General features: G+C 35.2%; 3 protein-coding genes across 3 annotated transcripts; 1 reads left to right on the forward strand and 2 right to left on the reverse strand.

Annotated features, from left to right (window-relative positions):
* Positions 1 to 296: 296 nt before the first annotated feature.
* Positions 297 to 5,043, reverse strand: LOC107768219 (respiratory burst oxidase homolog protein B-like). The gene is made up of 12 exons (XM_016587321.2): positions 4,204 to 5,043; positions 3,706 to 3,865; positions 3,320 to 3,368; positions 3,107 to 3,220; positions 2,406 to 2,834; positions 1,943 to 2,329; positions 1,755 to 1,850; positions 1,565 to 1,680; positions 1,343 to 1,445; positions 1,192 to 1,265; positions 598 to 1,103; positions 297 to 496 (listed from the first exon to the last, which is right to left on the reverse strand). The coding sequence occupies exons 1-12, from the start codon at positions 4,658 to 4,660 to the stop codon at positions 387 to 389; spliced, it is 2,601 nt and encodes an 866-aa protein (XP_016442807.1). The 5' UTR covers positions 4,661 to 5,043; the 3' UTR covers positions 297 to 386.
* A 5,095-nt stretch (positions 5,044 to 10,138) lies between these two features.
* On the reverse strand, positions 10,139 to 12,666 carry LOC107768220 (probable xyloglucan endotransglucosylase/hydrolase protein). Its single transcript, NM_001324972.1, is given in 4 exon segments — positions 10,139 to 10,813; positions 11,691 to 11,884; positions 12,236 to 12,336; positions 12,426 to 12,666. Coding segments are annotated over 4 exon segments (888 nt in total). The 5' UTR covers positions 12,613 to 12,666; the 3' UTR covers positions 10,139 to 10,407.
* A 2,055-nt stretch (positions 12,667 to 14,721) lies between these two features.
* On the forward strand, positions 14,722 to 19,539 carry LOC107768221 (uncharacterized). Its single transcript, XM_075239319.1, has 7 exons — positions 14,722 to 15,051; positions 15,120 to 15,567; positions 15,819 to 16,225; positions 16,493 to 17,395; positions 17,477 to 17,750; positions 18,741 to 19,079; positions 19,268 to 19,539. Exons 1-7 carry the CDS (start codon positions 14,722 to 14,724, stop codon positions 19,537 to 19,539), a joined length of 2,973 nt encoding a protein of 990 aa, XP_075095420.1.
* The last annotated feature ends 268 nt before the right edge of the window (positions 19,540 to 19,807 follow it).

The raw sequence follows: 19,807 nt of genomic DNA on the forward strand, positions 1-19,807 counted from the left end.
CCATAATGGAAGCTACGTTGACACCTGCTTTATTTGCATATTAGGATGCAAATCAAAGAGACGAAACCTCAGAGATAAGGTATATATATATATGTGTGTGTGTGTGTGTGTGTTAGTCTAATTTTTAGTGGAAGCTATTAAAGCAATTCCAGATAGATTTGAGTTCTCAGCATAAGCTTTACAGCTTAGAGTTTTATATTAGCTGACACTGCAATTTGCTTTCTAACATCATTCTGTATTAATTGGAATCAAGCTCAGCATGCATCCCAAAAGTTAATAAAAGATACAGCAGGAAAGAAAAGAAAAAAGAATATTATTTTACATAATAAAATAAATATCTATGGAAATATTTGACATAATAAACAAATATTTATAAGTCTTGAGCTCTAGAAGTTTTCTTTATGAAATTCAAACTTTGTGCCTGTCTTATGTGAGAAATCTTGAGACAGATGTCTTAACTCTCCAACCAGACCTTGTGGACCACAGTAAAATACTCCTGTCAACACATAAATTCAAAAACCAAAATGTTAAAAGATGGAACAAACTAACAATATTAATCAGAATTAATTATGATAAAAGATATGTTAGAAAGCTAACCAATTCTTTGATCAGGATGATTAATGGTAACATGTTTGAAAACTTGGCGCCAATTTGGTCTAGCAAAATGAGTCTTGACCCTTGTCCCAGAGACAATGTCGACGCCACTCTTAGCTTGCTGGATTGATTGAAGCATTGTGATTAATGCAGACCGGGCATCGCCTTCTTCATAAACGCTGGTGCAGTAGTTGTGGAGCTCAATTAGACCTTCTTGATCGTTCTGAGAGACCTCATCCATCACACCCTTAAACCACTCGAACGAGCCTTGCTCGCGAGTTACCCAATAGAAGTAGGCTCGTTTGGTTGCAAAAGGACTTTTCTTAGTGCCACTCTCTATTAGGCCATCTTCTAAGTCCTTTTGTTGTTTGATGTTATTGAGAACATCTTTTACTATGCTTATCAATGGGGTTGCCCCAATGCCAAGGCCTACTAAGAGGACTACGTCGTATTTCTTGTAATCTTGTGCTGGTGCTCCATAGGGGCCATCAATCAAGAGCTTTGGCAGTCTGTTATACATTGAATTGAATCAAAACGTGCATAGAGTTAAGGGGAAAACATTGAACACTTAGACATTTTAGATCTTTACCCCCTTACCTAGGCTTATAGTCGGCCTTCGCTATGTCTGCTCTTAGAAGGCCACTTTGGTCACCAGTTGGAGGCTCACAAACCTAGATTTTGATCAGAGTATAAGTTTCTTAAAAATGAAGTCTTCGCTATGTCATTACTGATTTTATAAATTCAATACCTTAGAGAAGAGAATTTTGAGTTGAGATGTCCAATCGCCCACTGTTCGAATGTGCATGCTTAGGTAATCATCTCCTGGAGCTGAGGAGATGGTAAAAGGATGCCTGCAACACAAAAAGAAAGTATGATGTTAAAAGGTAATACTCCAATTTGTATACAGCTTATTTAATCAAGAGACTAAGTTTTAATTATATATGTTTCTCTCCCTCCCCCCTCAACTTACCATTGAAATGAAGAAACGTCGGAACAATTCACAAAGATATATTGTCCACTCGTGTACTTAAAGCCCAGAGGCTTAGACATGTGCACTGCCATTACATTTCCAGGGTATACAGCTACCTGAAAATTCAAATTTCAGATAAAGATTCTATTTGAATCTTAATGCTTCAAATAGTCTTAGGCTTTGAATATACCTTCAAAATCCTCACTGCCTTGTACCCGGACCTAAATGCACGAAGCAGACGTTCACAAGCATATAGTATCATAGGCACCGCAATGTACATCCATGTCTGATCAATTTTTCAGAAAGGAAAGAATTATGGCACCGCAATTTTATGGCAAAGCAGGGCACATCAATTAATTTACTTGGTCAAGAACTTACTGTCTTTTTGTACCATTTCTTGGAGAGGTAGAGGAAGTATCCATGGATAATGAAGAGGACATAGACTATAACAAATAAGTGATGGGAATACCAAAAAGCATTGAATCCAGTAAGTTTCTTGATTGTTGATGGGAGATTAAGTCGGTTCCTACGAAACCATGGTTGGGCTAGTATATAGGCTATGATCATAAGGACCACCATCACAACACCGGTCCATCCTTCCGTGCCTTTCACAAACCACCAGTAGTTGTTTGGCCTTTCATCTCCGAAAAATGGCTTCATTGGCTCGTATTCTTCATCCGTGGCATGTAATAGCCGAGGAAAATCACATGTTAAGTGTGAAATTGCATGCAGGCCTACACCAACTGCTATTCCTAATGCAATCACCTAAACAAGAAGACACAAAAATAAGTCATTTGAGTGTAAAGATTTTCTGTTTCTATTTCTGTTGAAGTCCTTATACCTTGTGGAAATTGATGTTATCATCAAAGGGAATTATTTTCCCAAGCTTTGTCCTACTTCTTAGCCAAGTTATGGTGTTTCTGCAAACTGGCAAAAGAACTAGAGCCATGTTAAATTTTGTTGTTTCAGCACCTCCTTTTGCTACAGAGACACAGTGGCCCATAACGTCAAAGACAGCCCGACGTTTATATTGAATAAATTTCCATGTAAAGAGTCCTGCACAAATTGACAGCCACAAAACCATCACCCAAATCCTCTTCCAATTGTCCTCAATGAAATATTCCAGCCTTCTTGTGCATCTTTTTATGGGATTTGGCTCTTTGGTGGGCTTAAGCTTCTGACTGAGCATCTGACTCAGAACTCTGCTGTTTGTTGAGAGATTTGTCGAGTGGCTTGGGGCCTGAATAAGCAATGTCTCCAAGTTGTAAAGCTGCATCAGATACAGGCACTTATTAGCTTATATCCTTGTTTTAAGAGTTATGTTATGTGAATTTTTTTTGTAGTGTCACTTTTAGTTGACTTACAACATTATGTAACTCTTTATATCAAACCTGATTCGGTAACTTGGAAACATAATTATTATCTGCTACATCTAGTTATATTGCACTATTGTGTGAAAAATACTTTATACTGTGAATGAATATAGCTTAAAACTCTTGTTTTGAGTATGTTTTGGAGGATCGTTTTAGAGACAGAACGAACCTCAATGTATCCAACATTGTCTGGATCTAATTCTTCCATGATGAGAGCTGCATACTCATCTGCATTCTGTTGGATTTTCGAGAGCTTATTTGCAGAAGCACTAAGACTGATGATCTATAAAACATTCGAACAAAGTATGAGTTTTGAGTTCTTCAGGTTTGTATAATTGCATGAATTAGTACAATTATCAGTTCCTTTTCTTTAGGGACTTACCTCTTTCACCTCTTCTTGAGTAATTCTCCCATCTGCATCTTTGTCCACCCTATTTTTTATCAAACCAGTGTTAGTTACAACAACATTTTATCACTTAATCAATGTCAAAACTTATACTACAAGTTTTCCCAATGAGAACTGCAAGTTGGATCTTATCCTGTTTTGTTCACAAATTGTCAAAAATAATTTTGAAATTCATAAGTTATATCCAGTGCAATGTAGCAGATTTGACTGAGAGTCAGATAATAAAAGTTTCAATCAATAATATCCGAAGTAGCAGTGGTATTTGGCATGCAATAGGCTAGGGTTCCAGTTTAAGACACCGTTAGTTTTTTGGTTAAAACTTATTTGTGAAATTTAATATGTAGAGAGTGATAAGATCTTACATGTCAAAGAAAGTTTGCAACCGGGCATCGAAGCCAGTATCTGTTATTTGTTCCCAGAATTCGCGCAGCTCAGCCTTGGTCACTGATGGAGATGTGATGCATCTCTTTCGAGCTAGAGCATCAAATAATTCTTCTGCAAACTCACTTGATTCCTTCATACCTGATTACAAGGACAAAATGCTCTTCAGCATTACATGTTCTTACTATGTAGTAGTTACTATTGAAGACAAAACATAAATAAATATGTAGTGTCTAAGTTTCACCATCGTTCATTATCAAAACCAATTTTCACGTGTTTGATCCGTCAAAATCCCACGTGAGGATAGACATGTTGCATTAAAAATTTTAAGTAAATTTTTAGATGAGGTGGCCGCGCACTTCAAATGTTATAGTATTATTAGCAATATAGTAAATATTAGAGCGATTAATCCAAATGATAAGGTGAAAAGATCACTAACATAATTAACCAAAGCAGAAGAGCCATAGTAATGAGCAAACCTATGCATTGACCAAACAATGATTTAGGGAGCATTTCATTAACAGCAAGTTTGTCGAATCGTGTTTCAATTTCAGACCAGCCTTCAGTTCGCACATTCTTGTTCATGAACTGAAGTCCTCGTAGAGCACGAGCAGCACCAGATTTGCTCCTATCCATTTTGTGGAACTTGTTTAAAGAAGTCATCCTCTTTAGTTCCTTTGAGACTTGCCTTAGATGAAAAGAAAGCTGAGAGCCAAGTGTATTAGGCCTCTTTTCAAGCCTGCTAGCTAATAATGCTGATTCCTGATCAGCACCTTTAATGTTTTGAACCAAAACTGAATCGTCCCTAACATCAAGAGTGATCTCTACGTAGGATTCATTGTCGTTGAACCTTGAACTTCTCTTGCCACTAACTAATGGACCGCTGAATCCTACACGCCTGATGCTATCAGAATCACTTATGTTTTCTATCTCCATTTGATGTGTTATTCAGTTTTCCCCTGTCTTTGGAAATGGAAATGGCCTTAAATTAATCACACTGATCAGATGATCAATAACGGGTAACGACCTATGCAGCAAAAGTGCAACAGTTCATTTGATACTAATGCAATGAAAGAACTACTACTAGCATTTAAAACTTGGAGAATAGGAAAATGTATGATTTTCCTGAGAAAGATTTAAAACTTGACGATAGTTGAAGAAAATTACTCCACTTATGAAGCAAACGTCCAAAGTTCTTGACAAAAAAAGTAAATTGTAAGAGATGAATCAAACTTGAAAAAAATGGAAGTTTGTGAAAAAGATTTAAGAGTGTGAGGTGAAGGAAGAGAGGATGGCCTTATAATGAGAAAAGAATGGTGATGTATATATACTACTTACAAGGAAGGAAGAGAGGATTGGGCTGAAAGAAAATGAGAAAAGAGAGAAGTCAGAGAGAAGAGGGTAAATCAGGGGGCGGATTTTGCATTGTTTTTGAATTAGTCTCATTTCTCCCTAACTTCCCAAACATAACGAACTCATTTGGTCAAACACCTTTTATATTTAACAAATAATTTGTTTTTCTTTTTGAGATGAAACTGGATGTAATAAGGTCAAAGTTGAACGTGATAGTCCTATTCAAGAAGATATACATATTTAAGTAAACTTTATCTAATATTGGATGTAAAATGCTAAACTTTTTCAAAGTTCGTAGTAAAATGCTCATCATATAGGCGTATATAAGATTTTAATCAATAAATGTATAATACCATCATACTTACTGCTCCTTTGTGATTACACATAGAAACTTGATATAAATATAGTGATAGCACTAAATTGCGCCTAAGCTTTTCTAGGCAGAAAATAGTATCCAAAAAATTAGCAACTTATGGTTGAATGATAAATACTAACACCAAAATGATTAGCAATAAATTAAAGGATCTAAGTATGAGATGTATGAAATTGAGAATAACACATCAGACCCACTCAAAACTTTTTTTTTTTTCTTGGCTGCTGTGCAAGTTGAATTTAACAGATAAGGAAACAATTCTTAAAACGAAAAAAGTTATCTAGTTTAGCTAGCTATATTTACTTCAAAATTCAAATAATCAACATGCGTATTTTGCTTTCACTGATTTATTCCATTTGGATGGTAGAGAACGAAGGACAAATGAACTTCTTACGGTTTCGATATACATGAAGATGTCATTAATTAGAACTGGTGCAAAATGATCATTTAACGCCTATGGCTACTTGATATATAGGTGTTGAATATAAGTACTGGTAGGAGTTGAATATAATGACTCTTTTGCTTAGATAAGACGTAAATCGAGCACATCAAAAAAAATTTACTGTAGTAGTTGGTGAAAGTAAATTCCAGTCGCTTAAGTCAGAATTCTAACTTTAGACTTTTTTGTTTGTTATTTTAAGTGATCATTTGTTTGTTTGTTTGGACTTTTTAATTGTATCCAAATAAATGGCTTAAAAACTATTTTGATTTAAAACACATAAAATAAATCAACCCGGGCTCATAATGTAATGTACGGAAGAGTTACATTTATCTTGTCCTTTCGCACAACTCATTACTATTTGATTGATTGATTATCATCATCAACAGAAAACAATTCTTTTTTCTAATTGATGAAAAGGTTGAATTATGAGATTGTAAGAGGGCGCCATCGCACTGTAAACTCTCATGGCATTTTGTGGGTAGTTTTCGTAAAGAATCTTTCCTGCTTATTTCATCAAATTGGTTTGCAGCTCATATGGCTGACTTAGTTAACTCTTTCAGAGCGCAGCCCACAGTTTTAACTTCCCTCTTCTGTTCCATTTTACACCTACTACTAATTACCAATTGTATGCCAAAAACAAATAAATATATAAACGAATAGTTTCTATTACGAATGTGCAATGATTTCTTAAGGCTACCAAATCTCTCAAATAATCCTAGCTATACTGTTAAGTTATTCTGTTGTTAATCCAATTGAAGTCTTATCCCATTTTCTGAAAAACTTGATAATATCACTTGAGCACATGATAAGGAAGTCAATCAGCTTGCTGGTGTAAGTTTTGACCAACTAATGATAAGCACAACCCATTTTGGTTCTATTATAAAAGTAATAGGATAAGGTAGAATCACATTGTTTTTTTTTTTTTGTTTTTTTAAAGTTAGAGTTTGGATTAAACCCTAACTTTTGAAATGCAAACAAGCTCCTCGCATGTGTTGATCAACTGTAGATTAAAGTGATTCAATCATCAACGAAACTTGATCACAAGACAAATAGTTACTCTCGCCTTTCTCTTCACTATTTACTCTTTTCCTTTTTCCCACTGCTAGCAACACCGGAAACAATCGCGAATATCAGAAAAATAGATCGTTTAAAAATTGTGGAAAATTATTAAGATGCTAAGAGCTGATTTAACTATCTGGGTATAATAATTGTGTATGCAATTAAGGGTGTTCGTCGGTCGGTACGATATGGTATTTAGACCTTTTAGTTCGGTATTCGGTTTCTTAAAATACTATGTCAATATCATACCTAATTAAATTCGATATGAGATCGGCTTTTCTCTTTTCGATTTCGATTTATTCGGTCTGGTAATTTCGATTTGTTCATCTCGAATATTAACTAGTGCATAAAGTCATAAACCGTAAGGTACTCATAAATACGAAAATAAAATATTATAATTTAGTTAGAAAAAAAAGATTAAATCTAGATAGGAGAAAGATTGAAACATAACTAGGCAACCCAAAAAGGGGAGGGGGGGGGGAATAGTGGGAAAAAAGATGGTAAAGATTAAAGAAAACTATAAAAATATGGGAAAGTAAAATTTAGAACTTCAATATCTATCATAATCAATAATATGTGTATTGTGTAACTTAGTATATATTTCGGTACGGTATCGATATTTCGATATTTTATTTTTAAGTACGATTACCTTACCTAATACTAATATTTTAAAAAAATTAAACTAAATACTAATACTAATACTAAATACCAAAATATCGAATACCAAAATATTTGGTTTCGGTACTGTAATTCGATATTTTCCAATTATACACAGCCCTGTACGCAATAAACTCTGATTCACGGTTCTTAATTATTAAGCAGTATCTTTTAATTTGAGTCATAGAACAATATAGTATAAATATAAGTTATACTTAATTACTTCAAATAAAATTTAAAATACAACGCTTTATGTCATATTTATAGGGCAAGTAATCCTAATTAGCATAAGACTCGCACGAACTAAAGCGTGAATGGAGTGAACATGCACTCTAATAATCGAAGAGCAACATATCTGCATGACTGCATCTTCTTAATTTTCTTTTACCTTTTTCCTTTCCCTGTCTATTATTTCTATAGTAATTGAAAGTGCGTAGAATATCGTGGAAATTGAAGTATATATGTTGAATATGCTAGAGGGTTATATTCGTCAAGAAATTCATGCTTTTGGAGGGAAATTAGGTTTAGACATATATGCTATAATATGTCCTATATAACAACACTTCATTATAGCAGCCAAAAAAAAACTCGAAACAAACGAGGCTGTTATAGAGGAGTTTGACTTCAGCATGTTTGGTCAATCCGTAAAAATCAGCTTATTTTGAGATTTAATTTTTCTCAAAAGTATTTTTTTTAAAACTACTTTTGATGAGAATCAGTTTGTGTTTGGTTAATTAATTTAATACGTATTTTTGAGCAACAATTAGTGTTTGACCAAGTTTTTAAAAACTGTTTCTAAGTGTAATTTTTTCAAAAATATTTTTTAAAAAAGTCTTTCTGATGCTAATAATCTCTTAATCGCATGTCCGTAACTACTCTGTCAATTAAAATCAAAGTAAATTGACTGGTTTATTTTTGCCTGCACCTTCGAAGAAACAGTGTTAAATCTTGTACTTAGTAGATTTATAGCCTGTTTGGTTTTCAAATTGGTCCATCAAAATAAGCTGATTTCAGAAAAACAGCCAAACATGCTATTAGACCCCAAAAGGAATTTCCCTTTCTCTTGGGCGGGGGGGTTCAAATCATCAAGCAATAGACGGTCAATGACTGCAATCTCAAATTGCATTGCGCTAACAGAGACATCATTAATAATTAATGAGTACTCCAATAGAAAAACGAGCAAGAGAAAACAATATCCAAATTGTTAATATTCCATTGAAACTAAAAGTAAAGGTCGAATAAGAATGTATATTGATGTGACTAGCTAGTGGAGATTACATACAGTAAGAATAAACAAGAAGAAATGGAGTATAAAAGAGACAGAGTGAAACAATTATGTGGAATGGTTAAGTAAATGGGAGTTGGTAAGACTCCATATGTTTGAGCCATTGAACTTAGAGCCTCCTGTTTTAAGGCAAAACCACTAAATTAAACAGTCAAAATTCCAAGGCAGTGGCAGACCAATTCATGATGGCACGACCTAAAAGACCTCTTTCTTTTTCATTATTTGCTGCTTTATTCTTAGACCGTCATATATCTCAATATAAAGACGCGGACAAAATGTTGAAATTGTATTATCACATATGCCCATCTAAAAACTTTTTAAATTTTGATTTGGGTGAAGTTTTGTTTGAAGATTAAAATGTGTTTGAACATCTATTTTGGGTGAAATTTGGTTTGAAAAAAGATGAAACATGACTTATACCCACAAGTTCTAAAAATTATTAAAAATACCCAACAATACTATTATCAATAACATTAATTATATTATCGCAAACCATAGTCCCGAACATAAATAAATTTGATACAAAATTATTATTTTTATAATAAACTACATGATACTATCAGATGACCGAGAAGACGAAGCAACATCGTTACAAAATAATAAATGATAGGCTCTTTTATAAAATATAAAAATTTGAGGCAATTTTTAAAAAATATAATAGTGATATTTTAGCCCAAAACCAGCTATTGAGCTGGTTTTAGGATTTGGGACTTGGAATTTGGCTAAAATATAGGTAAAATCTATGGCCACTCCTAATCAACTCTAAACCAAATCTCAAACCTTCTTTTCTAACTACCGAAAATTAAAGCGTGTGTTATAGTTGCATGGCAAACAAGACTAAAAACTTGCATTTCGTCAAACCATATTAATTCGTAATGATTAAGCAATAAATTAAGATAATATTAATAATAAACGAAATTATGTTAAATTTGGCAACATTGAGGGAGAATTATATTTGCTACAAACTAGTACCAATTTTAACATATAAAATTTTTAAGGAACAAATTAAATTGAAGTATGAAATGTAAATTGTATTGCATAAGTTGTATCATTACAGTAATTTATTCATTTGTTAATTTTTTTAAAATACCAATATCACGTACGAAAAAATCTGTGTCATCAACATGTGCACACTGTATCATTTCCCGCAGATCAACATTCTAGGCGTTAAATTCTTTTTATCAAAATGTAAGTTGTCCAATTCAAAATGAAGGCGAGATCAATTACTATGCTACACTCATATGTATTGGTTCATAATTCAATTCAGAGAAAACAAATAGTGCAATAAATTACAGTACATCACTCATTACACGCAGGAACATGAAGACCTAACATGAGATATATCCTCACGACTCCACCAATGATACACTCAAAAAAATAGAGAAATAAAGCTTAATTATAAGCTCTTTGTTTTAGGGGTTTCTCTCATGGATGTTTATAATAGTAACATCCTTAAAATACTCACAACATAAATAATATTAAGTGCTTAAAAAGCCCCCTCTTAATTAAATTACTTAAATATCTCTGTCCTTAGTGCATTCTGGTGGAAGAGTAGGGTATCTCTTCCTATCAGTGCAATAGTTATAGATAGTGTATTTTTGGCGAACCCAACGAAGTCTCCTATATTGCAAAGCATCTAAATCTTGGAAAGCCTTTTGATCCCACCATCTCATGCCTTTGGTGTTACAAACTTGGACTTCTTGTGGGGTGGCAGCTTCACAGCCGTCCACGTGGAATGATGTGTAGGAGGCAGTAAATGGGGCATTTGACCAGTCTGTTTTCTCCAATCCACCTCTTGTGGCCCAATCATCTGCATCCCAAAGGCTTGAGTATATTTTCATGGGTTGATTGAATGGGAATTTCACACCTAGGTCTTTCGAGTTCTTGAATGCTCGTATTGGGACGTCATCCACAAAGATCCTGTAACGTTAAAGACAATTTAGCCATGTCCATTTTGGTGGAGGCCCAAAGGTGGGATAGAATAATGTTTTGAAAAAACTACTCATTATAGCATCTCTCAAAAATAATAGGAGTACTGAAATGGATAAAATATATACTAATTAATATATAAGAATAAATTAAATATCTTTTTTATATATTTAGTATGAAATAGAAGAAAAAGTTCATTGCTTTTGAGCATCCTTTCCACCACTTTGCTCAAAGCGGTGAATAGTAATAAGTCTTTTGAAAGACAAAGATGCACATTCTACAAGGAAACATTATTTTTTCAAGATTTAGGTGCAAGATAGAAGACAAAAATTTTGTTGCAAGGACACCAATTCGCTAGCTGCTTTATTAAAGTATGTGGATCAGATAATTTGAAATGAACAATATAGACGCATAAATTTAAGCGTAAATATTGAGGAATATATACATATATATTGAGTATATCAAAAATTTAAAATTCTTGTTTAACACAAAAAGACAAACATAAACTCGAGAGGATGCTCACATGGGAGAGGTCCTTACTATAATCTTGACTATTTTTAGACCATCGTGAACTTACAAGTTTTCGTGCTTTATTTTAATACAATAATAATGCCTCGACAAATGTGCATTTTGCTTTTTTCTTAAACAACAATTGTTACCATACTATTTTTAAACATAGCAAATAGGGATCACGTAGAATAAAACCAAGTGCACCCGCTCCGAGAAATACATGGGACCATAGAAGAAAAGATGACAGACAATACAATAATCTAGTAATATTTTCTGTTTTAGGAAATTTTTTAAAAAAAGCAAGAAATTTACGGAAAAGAAAGCTACTAGTAAGTACTGTAAATGTTAAGGTACTTACACAATCTGGAAGGTATTCCAAAGAACGGAATAAGAATGGTAACCCTTGGTTGGGTCAAACCAAAGATAGATTCTCTGCTCTCTGTCTCCTTTTCCTCCCGTAAACACATTCGTCTGCAAAATGTATGGTTGCCCAGTCCTGTTCCCTAAGAATTCAAAATCTATCTCATCGTGCTCTGCATTATTCGATGACAGCTGAAACATTCCCAAAAATATAATTAAAATCAGTCCAAAAACACATAACTTAGTTTGTTCATTGTGAAGGAAATGAAAAACTATATGTTGCTGCAAAAATGGAGAAAATTGCAGATCTAAGCAGTGTCCATTTTCTAGTATGGTGCAAAAAATGAACGGACTATATATAGGTGGAGCTAAGATTTGAAGTTTATAGGTTCATAATTCTAGTCCTATTAAGTTATTAAATTTTAAATTAATAATTTTACATATTCAATCAATTTCTTAAAACAGATACAGATTTAAAAGACCAAAACTAATGTGTTCAGCTAAACTCGTGACTGAAGGGCAAGTTCCGCCCATACAACTTACGTAAAATGCAGTAACAACACCAGCGGAGTCTCCACCAACAAGCCTCAGTTTCATGCTAAAGTGCCCAAATAGATATGATTTCTTTGACTGAAATCCAGCTCCTTCATTCATACAAATCAAATGAAAAAATTAGACAAAATAAGGAGAGAAAAAAACAGGCAGCTATATTAGTACTAATTAATATTAGTACCTGAAGACCTGTCAAGAACAAGATCAGCAGTGGAACCACCATTGAGGTACTTGATGTGGTGACTAGCCCAACTGGGCTCATAGTTTTTCCAAAAGGGTACATCCACAGGTTTTCTGGGATACCCACAAAGTCCTAGTAATGACAAATTAATCAAAACAATACTAAACAAAAGTCCTTTTAGACCCATGGTGAATGTTCTAAAGCAAAGCCAATCAGAGAACACTATTTTGTTTCGGAACGGATTATGGCCCAATGGGGGTGAGGAAAATGGAAGGGAAATGGCTGGTTATTTATAGCTGTAAAGGGGCAGGGGTCACTTGTGGTCGTCAACTTAAGGTTTAAACAAAGTGAGATTTTCGGTGGTTGTGTTTGGCCTTTCAAATAATTGGGAAGTGTCTGTTGGGTAATACACATTGGGGGAGTAATTAACGGAGACATGCACATGCCCGCATCAGAGAAAAGCTTTGTCACCCTCAGACCGAGGAGGAAAGTTATGTGACCCCATTCATTTCACTCGACCTAATAGCGCGTGCTTTTCACTTTTAATTATAGCATAAAAAGTTTAATTAGTCAAATATTTCTATAACAACCTCGTTCGTTCCAAATATTTTTTAATTGTTATAACAAAGTGCTATTATAAAAACAAACATAACATGAAAAATCAGTTTCTAAGAAAATTTGATCATTAGTCATATAAGATGATTGTTATAGAGAAGTTAGACTATACCAAATAATAATAATAATAATAATAGATATTTGACATGTATTTGCAAAAACTTCTTTCATTTATACACGAAAAAATAAGCTTATCTCTCTCCATCAGGGGTGGGTGTACAGTACCAGCACGGGTTCATCATTAATCCATAATTTTCGAAGCGGAGCATAAATATATGTATAAAAATTTATTAAAAATACAACAAATGATATGTCTGAATCAATAAGTTTAAAATTATTAATAAAAAGCAAATTCAATTGCAGTTACAAAGGGATCCCTTAACTGTGGAGGTTCAGCAGGCAGAATCTCAGGCTTACCAGAAGTTTAAACAGTCATCCTATTTGGCAGAAATGTATCTACATCAGAGAACTAAAGCTACGTGGATTAAGCTGGGAGATGATAACATGTGTTACTTCTACTCAATTATAAAGTACAGAAAACTGAAACAGGCTACAACACAACTTAAGGATATTGAAGGGATATAGCAAACTTGTTTGTAGATTACTATGGAGAACTTTTAGGGAGGAAGTCTACATCTAGAGTGCAATATTTCCCTATCGTTATAGAGAATAGTCTTACTCTGTCAACTGCTCAACATCTAGAGTTATTTAGCCCAGTTGTTGTTAACCCAAATATGGACATAGGCTCACATATTCTTGTAAAAGGAAAGAGCCCAGCCCAGTAGCACACCCGGCCTAATTGTATTTTGGTTGTTTTTCATTTTGTTATACATATACACATACTCTTATGTAAAGAAAAAGAGACACAGAAAGAAAGCAACGGGTCTAGCCATGAGACCGATTCTTTTCTCCTTTCTCTCTCATCACTCTATCTAGGGTTTTCTTCATTTCTTCTTCGCCATAGCTCTTCAAATTGACATGGTATCAGAGCAGGAATTATGATTCCTCTAGTCATGAGCTTCAGTACGATGTTACCCTCGCCCAAAGTTTTGAACGGTCTCGTTTACGTCTCTGGTTGATCGTCGATAACTGAAATTAGATGATTTTGATCATCAAATTTGGGGTTTCTTTCGTTTTCTCCTTCAAAAGTCTGGTACTGCTAGGGAGTTTGGTTTTTCGACTCGTCCCTCAACGATTCTTAGAGATTCGAATCTCTAGGGTTTCATGTTCAAAGAAGATTGTTCTTCTTCAAGTTTGAGAAGAAGGCTGGTAATATCTCTCCTGTTCAACTTCAAAATCATGTAGATCCGAGTTTGCATGTAGTATACTCGTGTGGAATTTGTGATATTTCAATTGTTAATTGTTTCCTCTCAACAATATTGAACTTAAACTTCATTGTGTGAGTAGTATTATGAAAAACGTAGGTTCACCTAGTAGCACGCCCTCTGAGGGATTTACTCACTTCACAATAGACCCATCCCATCCTTTGTATGTGCATCCCTCTGACAGTCCTGGTAGTCAACTGGTGTCTGTACCATTTAATGGCTGTGGTTTTGTTCTATAGAGAAGTATTATGCTTACCTCCTTGTCTGCAAAAAATAAGTTAGGGCTCTTAGATGGTAGGGTTCCTCAACCAACACAAGATTCCCCTTACTACTCATACTGAAAAAGGTGTAATGACATGGTGAAAGCATGGATAACTAATTCTGTGTCCAGAGAAATTGCTACTAGTGTCATGTGCCTTAAGACTGCAAGAGAAGTCTGGAAAGACATTAATGAGAGATTTGGTCAGTCAAATGGCTCAAAATATCTTCAAATCCAAAGGGAAATTAGTACAACTACTCAGGGCTCATCAGACATTGCTACTTACTTCACTAAACTTAGGAGCTTATGGGATGAATTGAACTCCTCTTATGTTGGTCCAGTGTGTTCCTGTGGAGCACTTCCAAAGTTTATAGAGGACCAACAATTGTTTCAGTTCTTGAATGGGTTTAATGAGTCTTACTCCACAGTTAAGAGTGCCATTATGATGATGAACCCCCTTATTCTATAAGCAAGGCTTATTCCCTCCTTCAACAGGATGAGAGTCAAAAGGAGTCTTTTTCTAATGTTTCCAATTTCTCTGGGGATTCTGCTTCTTTCTCTGTCACCCCTGCTCAGTACAATAACAATAGAAGTTTCACTCAAAAGGTGAACTTTGAACCCAAAAAGAATGCGCCCACGGTATCTTGTAAATTCTGTAAGAAATCTGGACACACAGTGGAAAAATGCTACAGACTTCATGGCTTTCCTCCTGATTTCAAATTTACCAAGAATAAAAGGTCTGCTTCCTGTGTCCAAAGTGATATCTCCTATCCTCAACCATCTTCTGGGTTTAGTCAGCTTCCAGGAATTTCTGCCCCAGTTCAGGGGTTTACAAAAGAACAATATCAGCATCTCCTCAGTCTATTTCAGCAAGTTCAGGTCTCTCCTGGTTCTGCTCCACCTATTCACCCAGATGAGGATTCTGCATTTGCTCATTTTGCAGGTTTGTTCATGCCTATGCTGTAGAGTCTGTAGGTTTTCATGTATGTGCACCTTCACAGTCAAATCCAAACCCTTGGATCTTGGATTCAGGGGCTACTAACCACATGACTCCTCACAAACATTTGCTTCACAATCTTCTACCTTTAACTAAACTATTTCTTGTTACCTTATCTAATGGGTAGAAAGTTAAGGTTATATCAAATGGATCCTTACATCTAAGACATGATATAACTTTACTTAATGTCCTTCTAGTGCCATCTTTCCAATTCAATTTAATTTTTATTCATCAACTCATTACTCAGCTGAATTGTATAGCAGTTCTTACCAAGTTCCATTGTTCTTTACAGGGCCCTTCTCTGAAGAGGCCACTGGTAATTGGTAAGGCTGTTGGCAGGCTCTATTATCTTCATCCAGATGGAGATCTGTTTCCTAGCACAACTTCTTCTCTATCATCTTTTGTTGATGCAACTTGCAATGAGTCTATTTTTGATATTGGTTCAATTCCATGTAATAAATCTGTCCTTGCATCTTCACCTGTAAATGTTCCACCTAGTTATAATAAAACTTCACCTGTTAATAAGATGGATCTACTTTGGCATCAGCGATTAGGTCACATGCCTTTTCATAAGATGCAATCTATTTCTTTTCTGTCAAACAAGGTATCCACCAAACAACCTTTTATATGTTTGATTTGTCCAATGGCTAGACAACAAAGATTACCCTTTCATGATAGTACTATTCATTCTACCACACCTTTTTAACTGGTACATATTGATATTTGGGGCCCTTACAACACTAAAACTTATAATGGATTTAGGTATTTTCTCACCTTGATTGATGATTTTACCAGAGTCACTTGGACTCATCTTCTTTCTTCCAAGAGTAATGCTTTATCCATTCTTAAAGCTTTCACCTCTATGGTAAAGGTTCATTTCAATTCCTCAGTACAAACATTTAGATCAGATAATGCTTTTGAGCTTGGCAGCAGCTCTGAAGCCATCAGTTTCTTTACATCCCAAGGAATTTTACATCAAACTTCGATCCCTTATACTCCACAACAAAATGGTATTGTGGAGAGGAAACACAAGCATCTTTTAGAGGTTTCAAGAGCCCTACTGTTTCAATCTAAACTACCACTAAAATTTTGGGGGGGATGTGTATTGACTGCTACATATCTTATCAACAGAATGTCTTCACCACTTCTTCTCAAACTTTCTCCTTTTGAAAAGCTTCATGGTCATCCACCCTCCTATGATCATTTAAGATCGTTTGGTTGTCTCTGCTTTGCTACTTTCCCTAAGGGAGGCAGGGATAAGTTCCAATCTAGAGCCATTGCATGTATCTTTTTAGGATACCCATGTGGGAAGAAAGGTTACAAATTGCTCAATTTGTCTAAAATTTTTGTTTTCCATTCTAGAGATGTGGTATTCCATGAACATACTTTTCCTTATTCTTCTTCTTTTAATCCTTCTCATTCCAATGTCTTACCTCCCACTTTTGTGGATATCCCAGCTCATCCTTCTGTGACTACTCTATCTACTAGTCATTCCGAACCTTCATCTCCTATAGTTTCCCCTAGTTTTAATTCTACTTCTCCTACTTCCACCTCAACTACTTCTGCTCTTCCCATCTTAAGGAAGTCCACTAGAACTGTCACTCAACCTTCTTACCTTAAGGATTATATTTGTTCATCTGTCATCTTCTCCAATTCTGCACACTCTAATCTCCCTTCTAGTGAAACTCACATGTATGAACCTCAGTTCTACCAGCAGGCTGTAACTCATCCTGCTTGGCAAGAGGACATGCTAAAAGAATTTTTTGCTCTTGAGGTAAATCAGACTTGGGACATTGTCCCTCTTCCCCCACATAAGAAGGCCATTCCTTGCAAATGGGTTTATAAAATTAAGTAGAGGGCAGATGGGTCTGTTGAAAGATACAAGGCAAGATTGGTTATTAGAGGTGATACTCAGAGGGAAGGCATAGATTTTACTGAAACCTTCTCTCCTGTTATCAAGATCACCACCATTAAATGTCTTTTAACTCTTGCCATCAAGAGAGATTGGACTGTGTACCAGTTAGATGTTAACAATGCCTTCTTCCATGGTGATCTCCATGAGGAGGTATATATGAAAATTCCACCTGGCCTTGATATTTCCTCTGCTTCTTCTTCAACTCCTCTGGTCTGTAAGCTCAAGAAATCTCTCTATGGCCTTAGGCAGGCCTCCAGACAGTGATTTTCTAAACTGTCTGAGGCTTTGCTCTCAAGAGGCTACATTTCTAGTCTAAATGATTATTCTCTCTTCACCAAATCCTCCTCTGGATCTTTAGTAGTATTGGCTGTCTATGTTGATGATATATTATTGGCTCTTAAGACGAGGAAATGAAGGAAGCTATGTTTAAAATTGATAGTAACAAAAGCCCAGGTTCAGATGGCTTTGGTATTGGATTCTACAAGGCTGCATGGCCTATATTGGGGCAGGATATCACTAAGGCAGTAATAGATTTTTTTTCAAAATGGCAAGCTCCTAAGTAGCTAAACTCAACAGTCATAACACTCATTCCTAAGGTGGACAATCCAGAATTTTCTAGCCAATACAGACCAATATCATGTTGTAATGTACTTTACAAGTGCATTTCAAAATTGCTATGCAGTAGACTAAAGGCAACAGTTGATCATTTAGTAGCAGAAAACCAATCTGCATTTGTACAAGGGAGGTCCATGTTGCATAATGTATTAATTTGTCATGATATACTAAGACACTACAATAGAAATAACATCACCAAGGTGCCATATGAAGATTGATCTTAGGAAGGCATATGATATGATGAGTTGGGAATTCCAAGAAGAAGCGATGAGGGGCTTTGGATTCACAGATAAATCCATCCTTTGCAATTATGGGGTATGTGTGTGTGTCTACAATCGGTGGCAGGTATAGTGTAGTATCACCGGGTTCAACTGAACCCATAACTTTTGACGCGAGGTAAAAATTTATGTGTAAAAATTAATTAAAATTATAAAAATAGTAGATATGAACCCATAACTTTACAAATATAATGAATTTAGTGTTAAAAACTTTAAAAGTTGAACCCATAAAATTTAAATCCTGGATCCGCCTCTGTCTACAATAATATATTCAGTTAAAGTCAATAGAGAAATTCATGGGTATTTTGCAGGGAAGATAGGCCTCATGCAGTGTGATCCTATCTCTCCTCTTCAGTTTGTGCTTGTTATGAAATACTTATCAAGGATGCTGAAGAGAGTTAGCATGCTACCTGATTTTAAATTCCACCCAATGTGCAAATCACTAAAGCTAACCCATCTCTTATTCGCTGATGATCTGACGATACTCTGTAAAGGGAATGATAGCTCGGTTAATAGGATTATGGAGGCACTGACTCACTTTAGTAATGTAACAGGTTTGATAGCAAATATAGATAAATCAAGCATTTTTATGGCTAAAGTGGATGATAACACTAAGGAGCAACTACTGGATAGAAAAGGATTAGCACTAGGTACTCTTCCTATTAAGTACCTAGGACTCCCCATGCCCCAAAGAAATGGAACAATCTTGATTGTCATATGCTGGCAGAGAAGAACACACAAAGGATCAGAGTCACATATTCCAAGCTCATTTCATATGCTAGCAGGCTACAAATCATTAATGCAATCTTGTTCTATATTCATAACTTCTGGGGCACAGTGTTCATCATACCTCAAAGTATTCTCAAAGAAGTAGACATGATATGCAAAGAATATCTTTGGAGCAGCTCAGAGGAAAAGAAGAAACTACCCTTGGTTGCTTGGGAAAATATTTGCTATCCTAAGAAGTTAAGAGGTTTGAATGTTAAGGGCATCATAAACTGGAATATTGCATCAGTTGGAAAGTTATTATGGCAGTTGATTAAGTATAAGGAAGCCTTATGGGTGAAGTGGGTGAATGGGGTGTACATGAAAGCTGAAGCAAATATATGAAATCATTAACCCTCCGGCAAATTGTAGTTGGTATTGGAAAAAGATTAAGGGCCTGAAAGTCAAAATACCGGGATGGTATGAACAAGATAATTACAAGCTTACTAGGAGTGGTGACTACTATATTACTAGGATTTATCTTGATCTTATTGGTGATCATCCTAAAATGAAAATAGCTAATCTGATATGGACCTCATTAGCGCAACCAAAACAAAGATTTATAGTGTGGCTGCAGTGCATGGGAGGCTGCTCATAAAGGAAAGACTATTGA

The sequence above is a fragment of the Nicotiana tabacum genome, chromosome 19, assembly GCF_000715075.1.
Source record: "Nicotiana tabacum cultivar K326 chromosome 19, ASM71507v2, whole genome shotgun sequence".
Taxonomy (NCBI): Eukaryota; Viridiplantae; Streptophyta; class Magnoliopsida; order Solanales; family Solanaceae; genus Nicotiana; species Nicotiana tabacum.